This window comes from Rhamphochromis longiceps, linkage group LG19 (genome assembly GCF_057381845.1).
Source record: "Rhamphochromis longiceps isolate RC_006_pf linkage group LG19, R_longiceps_female_GT1.1, whole genome shotgun sequence".
Classification (NCBI taxonomy): Eukaryota; Metazoa; Chordata; class Actinopteri; order Cichliformes; family Cichlidae; genus Rhamphochromis; species Rhamphochromis longiceps.
This window is the reverse complement of record NC_140575.1, coordinates 16,412,545-16,432,155: the sequence shown is the minus strand read 5'-3', so window position 1 is coordinate 16,432,155 and position 19,611 is coordinate 16,412,545. Positions and strand designations below refer to the sequence as shown.

The following is a 19,611-nucleotide window of genomic DNA, read 5'->3' as shown; positions in this document are numbered from 1 at the left end:
CAGTGAAATTCAATTATGCAACTCTGATACATTTCACCAAAAGCAGTCTCATTTGAGTTCAAGATCAACTCAGCTCAGTCGCAGGCAAAACCAGGCTTGACGTGTTCAGACTGAAGTGTCATAAAATCAAACGACAAGATGCTAACCAGCTACATTTTTTAAAATTATACTGATGATGACAGACAAAAACTATTTCAGGGCTAGTTGTGTTTTTGCCATGACAGACATGCTACGATCATTCAAATCTCTCCTTCATCTCAGTGAAGTATTCCCATCAAAAACCTCTGACGCTGACTAGACGACAGGCAGCTGTTTTTGGGTCATGTGACACACGCAGTCCAGGCCGAGTTTACTTTAACATCAGCTTCCTCATAGAGAATGTAAATGGTGAGAGAAACAGGTGAGGGAATAACAAAAGACGTAAGAAATAATGTCATTAGACAACAAGCAGCAAGAAAACAGGCCAATGAAGGAGGATGTTCTCCCCTGCAAACACTATTCAATAAACACATCCTTCTGGTGAATAAATAGATGTTTATGGAAAAAGGGTAACCAGCAATCTGCCCTACACTGTCCACGTTAAACATTAACCAGAAGTTCTTCGTCTCACAGCTGATGTAGAAACTCAGTCAGGCTCAAATGGCGTCTTCAGGTGAGGTTGCGTTCTCTGGAGACTGGCTTTGTGGTGCGGGAGGGAGGGATTGATGAGGTGGGGGAGGGCCCATGGAAGAAGGTGGGTGGCCGTCGGGAGAAGGGGGTCGCATATTGGGAGCATAGGAGGGCATGTGAGGATGAGGACCAACAGGAAGGGGAGCTCCACTAGGATGGTATCGAGGAGGGGCCATCACTCCTGGAGGTTGAGGAACCCACACTGAAGGGGGAAAAAATGGAAAGGTCAAGTTTACAATAATGACATCTGGAGATGGTTAAAGGTGCAAAGACGGATGAAAGTTCCTACTAGGCCTGATGGGAAGTCCCCCAGGTCCCCTGGGAGAGAAGAAATCAGGAGGTGGGGGTCCATAAGGGGCTCTGCGAGGAAAGGGACCATCCATGGGACCCATTGGTGGACCCATCCTTGGATCTGCTTCAGGGGGAGTCCTGCGTTCAGGACCGGACTGTTGGAAGACAGAAAAAGATTAGAGAGGCTGAGCCACAAATAAGCACTCAGTATTCACACACAGACGCATATACTTACCTCTCTATGGTCCTGTTCACCAGGTCCAAAGCTGTTTTCTCTGTAGGAATCTGCATTGATAAAACATTTAGTGAATTAACAGAAATATGAGGGTCACGTGTGCATTTCAGCACATGCTAAGGAGGATTTTTTTTGTTTACATGTCCAAGTTTACCCATTTAGAGTCAAAAAAGAGAGAGAGCAGAAACTCACCTGGCATGTCTGCAGGGTAAGAGGGTCCTGGAGGAACATTCCGAGGATGGTGGGAGCCAGGAGGGAGAGGAGGGAGTGGACCAGGAGGAAGGGCACGAGGAGGGAGTGGACCGGGAGGGAGGACGCCAGGAGGGAGGGCGCCGGGAGGGAGGACACCGGGGGGAAGGACGCCAGGAGGGAGAGAGTCAGGAGGAGGCAAAAGGCCCAGAGCTCCTGGAGGAGGTAGAGGTCTTCTGTACATGGGAGCTCCTGGTTCTGGAAACATATAGCCTGAAGAAGAGAGCGATGGATAGTAAGAAGATATTTGCTACACAAAGCTTAAATCTGTGGTGACATTCAGAAAACAGAGGAGAGAGTGAGTGTCTGAGGTTTACCACATAAGAGCTGGAAATAGAAATGTAGTAATACGTTGTACAAATACTTTCATCACAGGGACAATTTTAGCATCCAGAGTAAAAAAAAAAAAAACTCAAAATGCTTTCAAGACAATGAACATGCAACATCAACATGCTTTAGCCCCCCCGCCCCCACACACACACACACACACACACACTATACTTATATTATATTTAAAATGCAAGATGCACATGCACACAGTAATAATATGCATGACAACTATGTTGAATATCAACTAACTTCTATTCATATTTGTGTATTCATGTACTCATTCATTCTTTTCATACGCAAGTGCTGGAACCATTGCAGGGGAATGTCATCCATGCAGTGACAACTTAGTTTACTATCACCTAATGGAGATGCTGGGGAAAAAAAAGGGGTTGAAAAAAAGGTTTGAAAAGGTGCACAGGGGGCTTCCATGTGGCTATTTTAAGGTCTCACAGGGATTACTCATACTTACACTGACCTCATTTTTTGAAACTTTGGCCCTTCGTTTCTGTTTGCTAAACATTGTCTTGATAATCTGTGAGATGTTGGCTGTGTGGGCACTTGTAACAGTCTGGTTCTCTCCAGTTTTTTTCTCTCTCACATATGAACACACACCTGGAGGTCCTAAAGGCCCAGGTGGTCCTGGTAAAGGTCCTGGTGGGGGTCCTCTGCGATCTCTCTCCCAGGTAGGAGAGATTGAGCCGCTGTCTGAATGAGGACCTCCACTGCGCTCCATCTCCCTCTGGCCTCCTGGGGGCTCCCCTGGACCACGAGACACTGTGCAGGAAAGGATTGTTGGAAGAAGATGGAAAAAAAAAAAAAAAAGAGTGACAGACAGAGAGAAGGGCACAGAAGAAGAAAGAGAACAAGCAGAACAAACGCCCAGAGACGGTGATGACAGTAAGTCCAGATTTCATCACATTATATTCTGTTGTCTTTTGTGCATTCAAGATTACTGTTAGCATGCACAGACCATGCAACAAAATGCTTCAGCAGTTTGTCATGCTATAGTCAGCTGGTCATCCCCAACATGCTGCATGTTTCTACACCATTTATGAGTATGAATGAGAAAATGTACTCTCCCAATTATGTAAGAATAAAATTATTACAAGTATATTTATATTTGTAGTGTTTGTGTGTCATTCTAAGGATCTGGCCATGCTTCGTGTATGTGTTTGCTGCAGCTAGCTGCACCTTTAAATGCATTTACCTCTAGGAGACAGTCGAGCAGGTGGTCCATCCATTAACGTAGGAGGTGAGAGAAATGGTCTGGTTTCCGATGAAGGTCGACCCAGAGGAGAAGGAACATACGGTGACCTTTCAGCTGGAAATACAGGAATGTTTGGTGAGTGCAAATGGAAGAAAATCTGCAGCCCTGCAGAGTCTTACGACCGCAATTTAGGCAAGAAGCAGCTTTTTTAGAACTTTCCAACCACCTTCTTCAGTCAGTGATTTACATCTAGAGATTTTAATCTGTCACTCTAATTATAGTACTTTCAGAGAGATTTTTGCAGGGTGGCCACTTCTTAGGATTCACATTCCGAAACTGTCTCATTTATAAATACCGTATTTCCCGGACTACAAAGCGCACCTGAATATTAGCCGCACAAGCTAAAATCAGGGGAAAATCCTGTTTTGTACATACATTAGCCGCACCTGACTAAAAGCCGCAGGTGTTTCAATGTTGACTTATCATATGTAAGAGAATATGCACAAAGCGAATTGTCAGGAAAGAGATGGCTGTTTGGAGACACACCCCTTTTATTAATATTTTGAAAAACAAGTTATGGGTACATATTTGCACATGTAGTACATAACAGTAGCCTACAGCACACCAGAAAAATAGATTCGGACTACCTTTTAGGCTCAGGTGCAGTGACACGGCTTTAACAAGAAGAAAAGTCAGTCATTCACCATCTTTCTTCTTCCTGCGCTCTAAAACCACCAAAGTCCTCTTCTCCAGTGTCGGAAACGAACAGGCTCAGGATGGCTTTGTCATCCACTCTCCGCTTCTCTCCTTCGTTGTCACTTTCAAAACCAAAGAAATCCTCGTTGTCAGTGTCAGAGTCGAACACCCTCAGAAGGGCCGTGGCGGTGTCCTCTTCTCCATCATGCAGGAGTCCAGCCCTTCAAAATCCATTGGTGATCGTGGATGTTTTCGCACTTTTCCACGCTGTCAGAATCCACCGGTGGAGTTGGGCATAACTTGCTTTTCGCAAGTTTATCGCCGCTCGTCATCCACGCCTCCCGCTGAATGCGTAGCGCTACTTTGAAGTTTGTTTTTCGCGCTACTTCGTACGGCACTACGTTGCCTGGCGGACGGACATGTGACTAACATACCACTCTTGAACCCCGATCCTTCCGCCAGGCAACGTAGTGCCGTACAACAGCGGAACAAACAAAACAAATCGTCTTACGATATGACAAAAATCACGGACAATCCATAGAAAAGCCGCACCTGACTAAAAGCCGCAGGGTTCAAAGCTTGTGCAAAAAGTAGCGGCTTATAGCCCGACAATTACGGTAAATAAATAAAATTCCATTTTATTTATGTAGTGCCAAATCACAACAACAGTCGCCTGAATACACTTTATATTATAAGGTAAGGACCCGACAACACTACAGAGAAAACCCCAATAATCAAAGACCCCTTTTGAGCAAACACTTGGTGACAGTAGGAAAGAAAAACACCTTTTTAACAGAAGAAAACCTCCAGCTGAACCAGGCTCAGGGAGGCTTAAGAGCATTAAAAGGTGACTACTGGACTTCTTTAAGTTTTTGAAGACAATTCACTTCCTCTTCCAAGAAGGTTCTTCATCCAAACAGTTTGAAAATACCCTTTGCAGCTTTAAGTCCTCAGAGACATTTTTGTGAGTTGTCCCGGACGTGGATTAAGCCCCAGATTAGAAGAAAATTCATTGCAGGATTCTATTGAAAAGTACGCTTTTTTTCCACTGACTGACCTTTCAGGTTTGATGATTCATGTCATGTTTTAATGATTTATATGTGCGTGTGTGTACGTACCACGGAAAGGCATTGGTCTTGCTAGACTGTTCAAGGCAAACGGGTCTTTGTCGAGGGCGTCCAGTTTAAACTGTGTATCCGTCAGTCTGCAAACAATCACACCTAAAGTTAAAACATGGCAAGCACTTTTGGTCCTGAGATGTTAATACAATTGTTAAGAAATATATTTAAAAAGAAAATGTATTTAAAAGCTGACATGACAAAAGTAGCAGTACATTTCAGTCTTAAGAACTGCTCATTTATAATGTGTGTTCACAACTTTTTATTTAAAAAAAAAAAAAAAAAGGCACAAACATAAAGCCAATAAAAGGACTATACTGGATCATAGATCTCTGCAGAAACATGGAGATGAGGGAATCATCTCAGTATTTCACTCAAAATGCTGACATCATGCTTACTTCTGTCTGAGGAGAGCGTTGTCTCTTCTAAAGTCTGACAGTTCTCGTTCTGCTGCTCGGGCTGCCACCTGGAAATGCCAAAAACATAACAAGACAAGAATTTCAGGGGCAATTAGTTGTATAACCACAGTTTCTTTCACTTTATAACATAAGTGTAACAATTCAGAAAGAAACTTGACAAATCTTTGTCGAGTTTTACTAACCCAGTTATTATGAGCTTTCTTTTCATGTGCTGATATCTGAGTCTGGTAAGACTGTTTGGTTTTCTCCAGCTCTTCCTCCATTTCTTCAGCTCGTTGCCTGAAGCAAAGCAGAAATGAGACAGTTTGTAAGGACGAAAAACTAACAAATGCTTTCGAGCTGCTACAGACTGTGTTTCAGCTACCTGTAGTTGTTAAGTTCCTCCATCGCCAGCGCAATATTTTTGTCTGCTTTGTTTAACTTCTCCTCTTTCTGCACACGCTCTTTCTCCTCCACCGTCAGAAGTCTACAAATATTTAATGATACAGTTTTAACATCATCTGATTGTTACAGATAGATTTGTTCATATAAAACCGTTTACTGCATATGCATATACCTGTGTAGTTTGAGCTCATTCTCCTGGTACATTTCTGTCATAATCTGGAGTTTCTGTTGTAATCGTTGGACCTAAACACAAGGTAAAAGGTTTAATCCAAAGGAAAACAGATATGGACCATGTATAGAACAAATACAGTCAGACACAGGTGAGGTCAGTTACCTGATCCGAGTAGTTCTCGGCGTCCGACTGCAAAGTTAGTTTCTCTTTCTCCATATCTTCTATGCTTACTTGAGGGGGGGGGGGACAAAAAATCAAAAACAAAAGACATGACATGCACGCTACCAGGGATATGTCGAGACTCTAGCATGGTTCATACATATCATTAATATGGGAAAAGGTTAATAAGTACATTGACATAGATGTTCTGTAGTTTACTTACATTGCAGGTCTTCTTTTGCTTTGATTTCATCGTTCAGTTTGGCAAATACTCTGTCCTTATCCTCATCTAGGGATTTGAGGTCTGCATTCAGCTATACAAAAATAAAGACATGTTAAAGGGGAAACTCTACAGAGATTACATTAAAAAATGAATAAATAAATAAATAATTATAATTCTTGCGTGCCAGCACATTATCAACTTGAATGCTAAACACTATGTTCTTGGTTGTTTCCATCTACCTTAGCAGCATAAACAAGTTTCTGGACTTTCTGCAGATGGGCCTGGGTGTCCGTTATGTCCCCTCTTCCATTCTTCTCTCCTTTTTCTGGCGTACCATTGGCTGTCTCCTTTTCTCCTCCTTCCTCTTCCTCCAGCTCTGAATCCCAGCCTTTCAACCTCAGCAGCCGATCTGTTAAGGACTAGAAGCAAACAGATTTTTTTCTGACAGTTAATTATATTCTCACTGAATCATTTTAATATATTTTCTGTCATTCTGCCATTTTCTGGAGACATGACAGTAGTTGAGACCTGATTTAATATAGTTAAAAGCAAAAAACAAAACAAAACATAAAATCAGAAATTTAAAAATGTCTGTTTTTGCCCTTAAGATCGTGTTTTCATAGACGTCCAGGCAGCTTGTAGCATGGCTGTTGTTTTCAGTTCACTCCCTGGAAGTCCTATTATGGCCACTAACATTGTGTGCGCTGATCCTCTTTTTTTCTCTGTTTGCTCTCTTGTGAAGAAAAGCAAACAGAAAGAAAGACGTGGGAAAAATGAGCAGAGCAAACGGCTTCTGTTTCAAACTGACCCGACTTCTATGCAGAGAATTGTTGTTGGTGCTGAGAGTTGGCTCGTCAATTACAACGCAGCACTTTTTGGTTAAACAGTCTATAGTTTCCAAGCCTGAAGACAGATTAGAAGTACAACGAGGAGCATGCTCACTGCAACTTGACTATTGCCCCCCAAAAGACAAAATCAAAACCCTTGAACACAACTGGCACAGTTACTCATTCATTTCACAAAATCACACATTTATCTGATAGTGAGTCAAGCATTGACCAGAAAACGGGGGCAAAGATAGAACCAGGCTTTGGCACCTAGGGAAACAGTTAACCAGCCGTGGAGATAACGATACAAAGCCAAAGCTGACGGTGACCAGTCACGACTACTGAAAGCAAACAGTTGGACACCCAGAGCAATCTGGGGGAAAAAAAAAGTAATAACTGATAATACTTCTACATAGATCTTATGAACTGAAGAATCTTTTTACAGTCAGCAAGTGAGGTGGAACTTTTAAGGAGGTCTGTAAGTGCTACAGTGTAAACGAAAGAAACAGTCTTGATTTTATAACACCAGACAAAAAAAAGAGAAAAACAAATGCTAAGGAGTAATCTGAAACCTAAATTAAAACTGAGATCACAATCAGATTAATCATCCACCTTTACCTCAATAGAGGCAATTTACCTTTGTCCTAAGAATGTTCAGTGGAAATTTTGTGAACTGTGATTTGTGCCAGTGTTCTTTATTTTTTGGCCACACAAACAAAATCTAAACTCAGCACCCTACTTGCAATTTTGTCTACCTTCCCGAAATATAAAGAGAGTTAAAGGGTGTCTGTTTTCACACAGAGGCAGACCTGAAAAGGACTAAATGGACTGAACAACATAAAAATAAAAGTTGAGCTGGTAGCTACTCAGGCATTTCCAAAAAGATGACCTCAAAGGAAAACTGGCCAAATTTAAAATTTATCATTTTTATGGGCTGCTTCACAGAACTTAACCTTAGAATAAATCATACCATTATACGTTCATCCTTGGTGGCCACATCCTGCATCATCCCGCTGTAAGCAACCTCACACCTTTTCATCTCTGCCTCCAATTCACTCACTCTCTCTGCCCATCCCTCCACCTGCTGCCTCAACTGTGGAGAAAAGAGTTGGGGGAAGGAGAGAAGAAGAAAAAAAAAAAAAAGGTAAGCCAACAATCTTGTGCACCCATTTTGGAAACACTATTTAGTTTACTGCCATACGAAGTTTTTTTTGTGTGTGTGTGTGTGTGTGTGTGTGTCCATCGTACATGAGCATTGCTCTCCTTTAGCACTACATTCTCTTCTCCAGCTGTTTCCAAGTTCCTCTGTAGTCTGTCACTGTTCATGCTGTACACTTTCAAAGTGGTCTGCGCCTAGAGAAGGACAGACAGAAATATTATAAAACCTAGTGGAACAGAGAAGAGGTGGAAAAGAAGCACCAACAGAGGAAAGAGAACAGACAGGCGAAAGTGCAAATGTGACAGTTTTGGAATACTGCACCTGCTCTTCCTGTGACTGAAAGTCTTTAGTTTCATCTTCAAGGGATTTCATGCTCTCCTCGAGGACTGCTATCTGGATAGAGAAACCAAAACAACTTTCATTCAGTATGAATTCTACAGCTTCTCACTCAGGATTGCCAACTAGGCTTCCACAGTACTTCTGTTAGTGTGTGCACCTACCCTCCTTTCTTGTTCTGTCCTGTGCTCCCTTTGCTGGTCCAGTTGATCCTTTAGCTGTTCCAGATCCCTCTCCAACTCTTGTTTGGAGTGCTCCAACTGTCTGGCTTTGACCTAAGAAAACAAGATCAGAAAACTACTTCAAGTAGCTGCAAAACTGGGACACTGTAACATGAGTAAGGGTTGTAAAGACATGACAAATAATGTCACTATAGATCTGAGGTGAAGCAGTGCAAATATTCTACATTTTGACTAGTTCTGCAAGTCTGTGTCAAAAATTACATGGCAGTGGCTGTACTTCATTGTGTACATCAATAATAATAATAATAATAATAATATAATAATGTTGTTATTATTCTTTTTGTAATATGGTAAACCTCACTATACATTACCACTCACTCAAAAATTATTCCAACAAGTGTGAACATATGGCTGTTAAAAAAAATTCTCTTTTTAGGGACTTTGAAAGCAAATAAAAAAAATACAAGCTTGTTCAACTGAATAAACAATAGGACATGTGTCTCTGTTCACACAGATGAGGCTCGTGGGAGCGTAGCAGTGTACCAGACATGAACACTGTGTGAGCCATATTCATTAAGGAGCATTCAAGTAGGTTTTCTTTACACCAAGAATGGTTTCCATACTTTTCTCTGCCTTACCTCCAGTTGTTCTGTCTTCTGAGTCTGAGCCAAGACACCGCTGTCCCTCTGTGAACTCTCAAGGTTGTCATACTGTAGATGAATAAATTTCTCAGTACATCATGCATGATATCATCAAGAATTTCATTAGATTTCTGATCACCTACAAATGCTCAGTAAGTAAACCTCTCTGCTTTGTAGATATCACCTTAGAAAGCTTGTAATCCAAATTATCTGAAATCTATAGAAGGATATATATATATAACAAAAAAATCTCTCACCTCAAATTATTGTGTGAGACCAGATCTGTGTCTAGACAGAACTGGCATAACTACTAACCTCTTGTTGACACTGACTCAGACTCTCAAGGACTTTGGATTTCTCATCCAGTAGCTGTGCAACCTGTTCTGCCATCCCCTGCTCTCTACCTGAAAAACAGCCAAAAAAATTTCAGATTTATTTTGTGTCATTTAAAAAAAAAAAAAAAAAAGTGGTTTATTTGTTAACATTCACAGGTCAAAGAGAAGAAAAACTGTCAGTGATAATGTTAAACGTGTCCATAAAATGACACTCAGGAAGAGGAAGTGAGAACTTACGTCGATAAATTCTGCTTTTTATCTGTGAGGAAATAAAAGAAATGAAAGGAAAAACAAAACAAAGAACTGTGCTTAGTGACAGGTCCGACAGTTCAAATAGAAGCCATACTTATCAAACCATCTTAGGTGGCAAAAAATATTTATGATATTGAAGTGAATATGCATGGCTGTGCACTCACAGAGCTGTAACATCTACAGGTGAACAACAGAAGTGTCATCAGGCCCAATAGGCCAGAGACAATGATAGGTTCCCATGGTACACCATACAGGTCTGGCCCAGGTCTCAAGTCATCGGGCAGAGACGACACCACCTGAGAAAAGAGAAAATAATGACCAGTTCCTGTTAGAACCTGTGTGTGTTTTTAAATAGGATATGTGAGTCCGGGAATAAAAACCTGATGTTCTACTGATGCTCAAGGACATTAGCTTTTCTGTCATTGAGGAAATATGACTGCCTCTTGAACATGGGCAAAATGCAGCCCATCTGCCCAAACCAGTGTGGAGACAGACCCGTGCCTTCTTAAATATATTAATACATTGTACTATATACTATGTGCCAAATAATAATGCAGCAAGTATCAACTTTCTCTCAGTAGAACTTTCCGTGGTCACACACCTTGACAAAAAGAGATGCCATTTAAAAGACAGTTTTTTTGATTAAAGAAGCAAATAAAGAACTTAAACTAACCATGTTTGTTAATAAGTAGCACGGTCAAGTGAGTGTAAGAGTAAAGAAATTGTGTGTGCAGTGTTTTTTGGAGGAAGGAATCAAACCAAGAAGAGGCATCTCAGCAAGAAGAGCCACACCAGCAACTGAGCTCTAATGGCTTTTGTAGAGCACCGGCACAATGGGCTGAGGTGTTGTTAATGTTGCTGATTAGAAATATGCCACACCTCCTCTCCAGATCCTGAAGAGAAGAACTAAAAGGAGACTAAAAGGAAAGCGGGGATGGAGGGCACAGACTCAAACTCCTGGTTAGATTAACCTCTCCAGCTCTCAGCGGCGCAAAATTAGTAGTACTATTACCAGCTGCATTTCAAGATGGTGGAGTATGAGTGTGTCAAACAAAGGTGAAAGTCCCACAACAATGACGAAACCAGCCCGCTGACAGGGTACCACAGGAAGGAAGGTCCAGTGATAAATGATGAGCAGTGACTAAATTTTGAGAATAAGAGCATTAAGATTCACCAATGGTAAACTGATCACAACAAGGCCCCAGACTGATGAAAAAATTAAAATAAATCACAAATATACCAGGACAGCACTCCAGAGAAAAATCTGAGTGGCAAATACTGCATATATACAAAGATATATGTTTTTGTATAGATGCAATGGTGTTAAAGTGTGACCATGCATTTGTTTATCATCTGACGGTACATTCACTGATGCATATCCAATAAATTTGAATATACAAATATATTAAACATTTATGATGCACCGGACTGACAGAGAAAGGTCAATATTTTCTAATAAGGTTCTTTGTTTTTAGGACCAGGATTTGGGCTTCCTGAAAGCAATCTGTCAAACTGCTAAACAAAATACTACCAAACAGCTGGTCTTTAGAAGATGGGTTTATGTACAGTTACCCAGTTTTTGACCACATTAAACAGGGCGCAGTGTTAATAGTTATATCATTCTACTACAGACAAATGTGGAAAAATATCTGTCATTTTTAACTTAAATCCTAACACCTGACAAGACAGCGCTGTTACTGACAACTAGCCAGCTAACTATTACCAGCTAACTGTTTGAGCAATTAAACATCTTTGAAAACACGAAGAATAATCCTGACAACAGGTCATACTCTTACTTCGGAATGAGATGGACAACACCAAGAGCTGTAGCTAGTACCGAAAAATACAAAAACATGACTGTTACATGGAAGCCCGTTACATTATCTCGGCTAATTGGGAATTGCTAACGAAACCTGACACATAACGTACATCCTTCACTTTCTCCACGGCGATACTGTAGTAAGCCTCTGCCGTCTCCTGGAAGTCGGCCGCTTTGATGCCCGACTGGTCACTCGCCGGATTCTCTGCCATGTCCAAATTATTTCATCTGACGTATATTTAAACTTAAAAATTTTTATATTTACACCGTTAAGAAACTAGAGCTGTGAAGCGGGTCAGCGGCGGTTTCACATCCTATCCACAACACTGACGCTTAGGACTATACCACGTCCTGCTGGACGTCGTAGGGAGTAGTACGAAAACTACTGTACAGCTGTACAACCATTGTAAACACTCCAAACATCAAATAAAATCTGAAAATATAAAATAATATAAACACAGCATGTATAGTATAATGCATCACGTGCACGCTGTTTCGTGTCCTCACAAGTTCACCCGGATGATTTCACACCCCCGCTGGTGAAAATGGTTCAGTCGCAACGTCACCAATTGTAAGATGCCACACTGGCATACCGGAGCGCTTTCAAAGTGACACCAGGAGAAACAGGTGTTACCAAAATGACACCTGTATTATCATTATTTTGATAATTTTCATTCAAAGAAAAAGTAACACATTTGCATCGAACGGAACACATTTGCATCGAACGGGTATTTGTCAACGTGTCGCGTGCTCGGCCTTAGGCCAATGACAAATTAGGAGACAGGTGAAGGTAAAGACTTCCCATATGAAAAAGAAAGAGAAACAATTAAGACCCACGTAGGAAAGTATGGAGTGGTAAAGCATTAACAGAACAAAATAAAAATGCTCTATTTTACTGAATTAATGAAATAACTAGGAAAGCTGTTCATACGAGATATATGACATTTCTCAAACAATTACTATATTTTTTTTTTCATGTGAATTAAAACAGTCTGACAGCCATCCAGTATTTCTTATACTCACCAGTCTGGCCTCCATCTGAAACCACTTTCACCTTTCAAAACATGAGAGACAGTTTGTCTTCACAGGTGTGTGAGTCCAGAGTGTCACAGACCCAAATGTGAGTAATGTTTAAGGAACCTAGCCAGCTTGACAGGCTGAGACGTAAGCAAAGCTAAATGCCAGAGGGAGAGTCAGCTCAGCATGTCACCAGAGTAATATCTTAAAGAACCAGGCACCACAAAATGCCACACTGACAGAGCAGAGGGTGATTTTTAGTGCCTCCCATATTTTTTTTTTTGTACTATAACTTTAACACCTTTAATACAGGCATGCAAACACAGAGGCGGGTCAAGTGAAATGACTATATTAGAGAATTATTTTGACATATCAGGAATCATGGCTAGAAGATGATCCTGGTATCAAAATGTAGGTTATGCTATAACCTATTTTGAGGCTTGAAAGTTGCCCCAGCGAATGATCAGAAAACACATGAAATGTGCAAAGCACTAATGTTTTTTGCTATAGAAACTGATAAACCTATTATATTTAAGCTCTTAAATTTCATTACAAGAAAACAGCATACTAAACAAAACAAGATTTTGAATTAGATTGTGACACTTTGAGTGGCTGTAAAGTTTTAGGACTTGTAACTCACAAAACATTCATAGAATGAAGATAAGATCTCACCTTCATAGAATGTATCATAGCAGCCCATGCTATGATACATTTTGCTTTTCCCTGTACAACATGATCAAGGCCACAATTAGCCACAAATCAAAAGCTATTGGACAAAGTATGTTAAAACTAGATCAGAAAAAAAAAATTCTGGCTAGGCAGCATGCACCCTGCACCCTGCTTTGACCTCAGCCCCCCTTCATCGCCATTGTGGATTAATCTCTGGCATGAACTGAAGAATCCCTCTCAACATACACAACACTAATCTCTGTAGATTAAAGCAAAAAGGTATATTTGGAAATCAAATGACAAAAAATTGGTTTCTGTTTCTGCAGATTATAAATCCTCAGAAACTGGCACAGCGTACCTGCACAGTAAGCCATATGAGGAGCTCCCTCACTGCACAAGTGTAGGCGTAGGAGTCTTCAGCCATCTGATAAACGAAGTCCAGAATTTGCTTCATAACTCCTGCAGTTAAAGTAACACACATACTGCTGTTTAACATACATCTCTTTTATGATGCTCAAAAAATATTTATCTTTTAATGTGACACATTACTGTAAAAAATGAAAAAAAAAATTGTTTTGGCCATCCGGTTTTTGGGGTTATGTGAAGTGAGGACGATGACGAGGTAGGTCGAGTAGCTTTTGCTTAAGATTTTTAATAATATTTTAAACTCTTCTTGATTAATGGATACCTGGGTTATCCATACCTTTCAGCATCTCTGGTGATCCTGGCTGAACATGAGGAAGGGATGCTTCTTCAACACTTCTGCCCTGTTTTTTTCCTCTTATCTCATCTTTTCCTACACCACCACCCACTTGGTTATTGCCTTCTTTCATTATCATCCAGTCATCTCTCTGGATGGATGGATCTTGTGTCGTCTTCGACTCTTCCTCAGTGTTCGCTTTCTTATTTTTTCTATGATTTGAACAAGAGACGCCAACACAGCTGGCCTCGGCTGCATTTGACAGGGAAACACATGTACAGATGCAATTCAAAACCATGCCTGAATTTGAAAGACTGAATTAAATCTCATTAGTGCTGGCCATGAGAAAGCCAGTAGGAGGCAATGTTGAGAAAAACTACCTTGATGATTACGGTCGTTGGTCTGTCTTGTGTTGAAAGTCTGTCTCACTCTTCCCAACAGTGTTTCCAGTTTTTGAAGCGCCATAAGCATTCGGGTCTTTTCTTTGTCCTCCTGCAGTGCATCAGTGAGTGTCACGCTAGGAGCAATCAGCGTCTCCTTGTGATGATACAGAAGTCTCTCTACAGCTGACAATATAGATTCATCCTCCTCATCAGGTTTGTACAACATGGTGTCTGAATTGGACAAAATGTAATCCAAAAACTGAAGCTTGTGTCGCCCAAAAAGCTCTAGCGAAATAGCTGTCTCATCTGCACCCATGTGAGTGAGCAGGTTTTTGTAATGTTTGGAGAGAGTTCTTGTCATCTCAGCAGAGGAAGGATGAAGCTGTGGCTGCTCTGTGATAGTGGGAGAGTCTTTGTGCACAACTTCAAGGTGGTGAGTGGTGGAATCTGGTTCTTGTTCAGGAGTTAATGAGTCTTGCGAGTGCAACGCCTCACCTGGACTAGTACTGAAGCTCTGGGCTGGTTCGGCGGACCCGTCAGATTCGGTGGTAGATTTCTGGCTGAAAACACCAAAGGGGTTTTTTAAAAGACCAAAAGCTCCACTGGTTTTACTCTCTGTCTCTGTCTCCCCACTCTGATCAGTGGGTGGATGTGGAGACACATCATCAGTCAAACTTGGGGCAGTTTGCTCAGATGTCACAGACTGACTTTTAGCAGGGTCACTATGTGGGGCTGAAGGCTCCCTTCCTCCCTCATGCCAGGATTCACTACCATTACTATCATTTTCCCTCATTTTTATATCAGTGTCTTTATCCTCCACTACAACAGCAGCCTTCTCTGTGTGCGTCTGTTGATCGGAGTTTAACTGTTGTGTTGCTTTGCTGCTACTTTCAGTGTCTCCAGACTCCGTTTTATCTCCCTGGCCTAATGCATGAGTGCTTTCTGCCTCCTCTGAAGTGTTATTTGCTGTTTCTTCATCCGAGTCTATCATCTGCCTCTCTCCTGGTGTGTTTGCTTGATCCTTTAGCTTCTCTGTCTGTATTGCTCCTTCACCTCCTTCCTCTAAACCACTTCCAGCTTTTTCTTCATGCACTTGAGGGCAAAGCTCATTTGAACATTTAAAGCTGTCATCCACCTCATTCTCCTCTTGATGCACTTCTTCAACCTCTGCTCGGTCAGTCTCTTCAAACTTTAGCTCCTCTGCCTTGGCTTGTTTTTTCTCTCCATCCTCCCCATTTCTTCCTTCCACATCTTGGTGGCTTTCAACCTGTGCGACTATTTCAGTGAAAGATGATCCTGAGCCATTCTGTGTGTTCGTGGTGCTCGGGATCTTTGCCTCATAATAAGAAGACTGCACTGTTTTTCCTTCTTCATCTTTCTTCTCTTTTTCCTGTACACCCTCCAGTTCTTCTTCCCTCTGTAACATCTCCACCTTGGCCTCTTTTTCCTTCTCTGGTAACTCTTCTTTCTGCAGCTGTTTTCTATCCTCCTTTAGCTCTCCCATCTCCCCCTGCATACTCTCCACTTCTGCCTCATTAGACTCCTTTTCTTCCTCATCTTCCTTCTGCTCTTTCACCTTTTTCCCTTCACCTTCTTTCTTCTCTTTTCCCTCTAGACCCACCAGTTCCTCTTCTTCCACTAACTCCTCCACCTTGGGGTGTTTTTCCTCCTCTGCATTCAACTGTTTGTTAGCTTCCTTTAGGTCTTCCACCTCTCCCTGCATACTCTCCACTTCTGCCTCATTACTCTCTTTCTCATCTCCCTTTTGCTCTTTTATCTCCTTTAAATCCTCCAATTCCTCCTTATCCTCCACCTTCATCACCCCTTGATTCCCCCCATCCTTTGACTCCTCCTCTTTTTCAGCCTCTAATTCAGAACTGATCGCTGACTTGAAGTCATTTTCATTTAAATCATCTTCTTTAGTGCCTGATGCTTCTATCTCTGTTTTAACCTGCTGGGACTCATTTATGTTGTCTTCAACAATTTCCTTTAGTTTGCCTGCATCACTGTCGCTTTCATTGTTAACATGCTCCATCACTGGAGACACGGAGGTCTGATCTGTGGTTGGTGCACTTGTTCCTCTATCCTTTGGGATAGTTTGAGTGCTTCTACCAGGGTTATGCTGTGAATCAAATTCCTGTGAGCTCAGAGTTTCTCCCTCCTGCTCTAACTCCCCATGAACTGTCTCTGCTTCTGTGTTATTATCAAAAAGAGCTACTGTATCTGAATTGTCATTATTTGTTTCAGCACTACAAGGAGTAAAACTTTCATTCTCAGCTGGAACTGGATCGTTTTTCTCCATAGATGACGGTAAGTGAGGCTGGCTCTCTGTGCTACTGTCTTCTACATCACCGTTCAGCTCCTCAGTCTGAGTTTCAGGTAAATCTGTATCCTCATTACTGACTTCTCCTTTATTATCGTCACCCCTGGTGATTTTAAGAGACATTTCTGTGGGTTCTTCTGTGTTATCAGTTTGATTTGTGATTTCTGCCCCTTCCTCCTCCACACTTTCTGATTTCTTGTTCTCCATCTGGTCTTTTTCATCTTCCTTGACCAGCATAGACGTTGACTTTAAATCCACTGAAACGTGATCAGGGCCCAAAATGCTTTCAGATGGTGTTTCAGATGGTGGTGTTGAATCCTGACTGATAGCACTTGGAGTTTTTCTTTCTTCCTCTCCTGACTCCCTGCTATTATCCATATGTTCATTTCCAATTGGTTTGTGAATCACAGCGTCTTCACCTTCCCTTTCTTCAGATCTCTCCTCATTTATTTTGCTTTTTTCTATATTGTCATCGTCATCTTTACTGGGGGGTGATTCTACTAAAGCCTGAGATTCTTCTTCAAACTTCCTTTCAGGAGAAATATCTTTGTTATCAACTGTGGGTTCAGCCTCTTCATCGAAATCGCTGTTTATCCCACTGTCTGAAATATCTGTGTTGCTATCAACACTCTGACCATTAAGTGGTTCTGTAGACGGGGTATTTTGGTCTTCTGACAGTTCTTCCACCTCCTTTGAATTATTGCTTGTCTTAATAATTTCCTCCTCTGATTCACTGTGATCCACATTCTGTGATCCTGTTGGTTGCTCTAAAGTTGTGATTATTTCTGCCTCCTTAGATTCACTTTCTTTGTTTTCATTATCTCCAACTTTATCTTTCCTGAAACCTAGAATACCTTCAATCTCCATGTTTAACCAAGAATTAGCCTGCACCTTCTCCTCCTTCTCTTGTCCTGACTCCTGACTGGTCAAACCAAACCCCAGTGTGCTTGACAGCCCATTCCCCAGCCAACCTAAAGTCCCCATCTCTTTCTTCTCCTCTTCCTGCAACTGGCTGCCTTCAAGGTCCAAGGACATCCTCCTGCTCCTGAATTTCTCTGTGGGTTCTTTGTCTTCATCTGCTTCTTGTTCCTCTTCTGTCTCACTTTTGCTTCCACCTCCAAAGCTGAGCCACCCAGTCATGGTTGAAGTTAACGATTCAGCAGTTTCTTCTTTAACTTTCACACTTTCTTTGCCATTGTCAGGTTTTCCATTTCCTCCGAAGCCTAGCCATCCTGTCACAGAGGATGTGAGCGTTTCAGACTGAGTGTCTTCCCTCTTATCTTCTATCTCCCCTTCAGCCACACTGTCCGGTTGGTCCTCTTTACCCAGACCTAACCATCCTGTCACTGAAGAACCAAGCCAGGAAGAGGAGGGAGACCCACCTTGTTGATTAGGAACCACAGGAATCTCATGTGTCTCCTCTTGAAACCCAGCTCCGGAACCACCAACATTTTTATTCTGATCCTCTTCTTCTTGTTCTTCTTCTTCCTGTGCAGAAACTGGGGAGTCTGAGGTTGTTAAGTGGCTTTCAGCGTTCGTGTCATCAGTGCTTTGGGTAATTTTTTGTGTGGTTTCTGGCTCCGGGATTTGGATTTTCTGATCAATATAATCATCATCATCATCCATATCCAGATAAGTGGAGCCAAACTCATTCATGCAGAAGAAATCAGATTTCTGCAGACAAAGGGCAAAAATTTAATTCTTAAGAAAGGAAACTAGGAAGAAAAATTTGAAATAATAATAATACTGACAATACTTTTTAATACTTAAAGTTTGTTTACATATGAATGATGAAATTACCTGTGTTTCCACTACTTTCTCCACAGTAGTATGAACCTCTTCTTCTTGCACTGCATCCTTTGGAAAATATCCAAACTCTTTGTCAATCTGAAATAAAAAAGGAAACAAAGGAGCTGTCAGCATTTTTCTTCTTTCTACCTTGAAGAAACCCAGAAATCTAAACATTTGTCATAATAGATCATTCTTTAAAAATATTCTATGTCATTTGTTGTTTAGGCATTGGTGATGACTGCAAACATAATCTTTTATAATAATCAAATAATTCATTCTTCCTTTGCACAGAGAATGGGGGCACTGTTATTCTGGAAAAGACCAATACCACCAATCAAAGGATAAAGGTCATCACACAAGTTTGTACTGATTAATTTGAGGTTGCCCTTTCATAGGGAAACACCCTGGCAGCACACTGCCCCAAACCTCACAGTACTACAGTGCAGGGGTCAGAGGCTTAGGTTTTCCTTCTGCCTGTCTCTAAGTGAGAACCTGACATGAATGAAGATTTAGGGAAGTACAGAAAGGGAAAAAAAGATCGAAATATGACACATACACTGCCTGCCCACAGGTCATTCCTCTTTCCAGTCAATTTGTGGTAAACAAAGATTGTGTCTCCTTGCCTGAAGCTCAGGAAACGACAGTCCTTACCACGGTGGTCCCTTATAGCCTGCACTCTGCTTAGGAGGCCTACACACACCACAGCAATAGAACACAGTTGTGAGGTGACCATCATTATCGTCATTAATTTAAGGAGCTATCAGTAGATTTTGGACTTACTTTGACACTCAGAGTCTCCGCAGATCTTGTAGTCAGACAATAATCCGATATTTAAGTGGGGTAAAATCACTAAAACTGCACCCAGTGACCACAGGAACCTAGAGACCTGAAAAATAGCCATGATTATCTGACTTTTAACTGGAGGCTATAAGTAGTAAATGTCCATAGTGGGGTGGAAATAACTCCCGTTGTGCTGGCAAGTGAACATTGCCTCTGAGCTGCTGCCTTTTGAAGACTCAATGCTA

General features: G+C 41.5%; 1 protein-coding gene across 1 annotated transcript; it reads right to left on the bottom strand.

Annotated features, from left to right (window-relative positions):
- Window positions 1–393: 393 nt before the first annotated feature.
- On the bottom strand, window positions 394–19,610 carry mia2 (MIA SH3 domain ER export factor 2). The gene is made up of 28 exons (XM_085390565.1): window positions 19,367–19,610; window positions 19,143–19,276; window positions 18,596–18,682; window positions 14,470–18,469; window positions 14,093–14,341; window positions 13,748–13,848; window positions 10,049–10,180; window positions 9,870–9,891; window positions 9,613–9,701; window positions 9,295–9,366; window positions 8,639–8,749; window positions 8,460–8,531; window positions 8,228–8,332; window positions 7,950–8,072; window positions 6,392–6,571; window positions 6,153–6,243; window positions 5,933–6,000; window positions 5,771–5,841; window positions 5,579–5,680; window positions 5,397–5,493; window positions 5,194–5,261; window positions 4,796–4,881; window positions 2,982–3,095; window positions 2,387–2,548; window positions 1,388–1,657; window positions 1,196–1,245; window positions 959–1,115; window positions 394–871 (listed from the first exon to the last, which is right to left on the bottom strand). Exons 1-28 carry the CDS (start codon window positions 19,485–19,487, stop codon window positions 636–638), a joined length of 7,170 nt encoding a protein of 2,389 aa, XP_085246691.1. The 5' UTR covers window positions 19,488–19,610; the 3' UTR covers window positions 394–635.
- Window position 19,611: the final 1 nt, after the last annotated feature.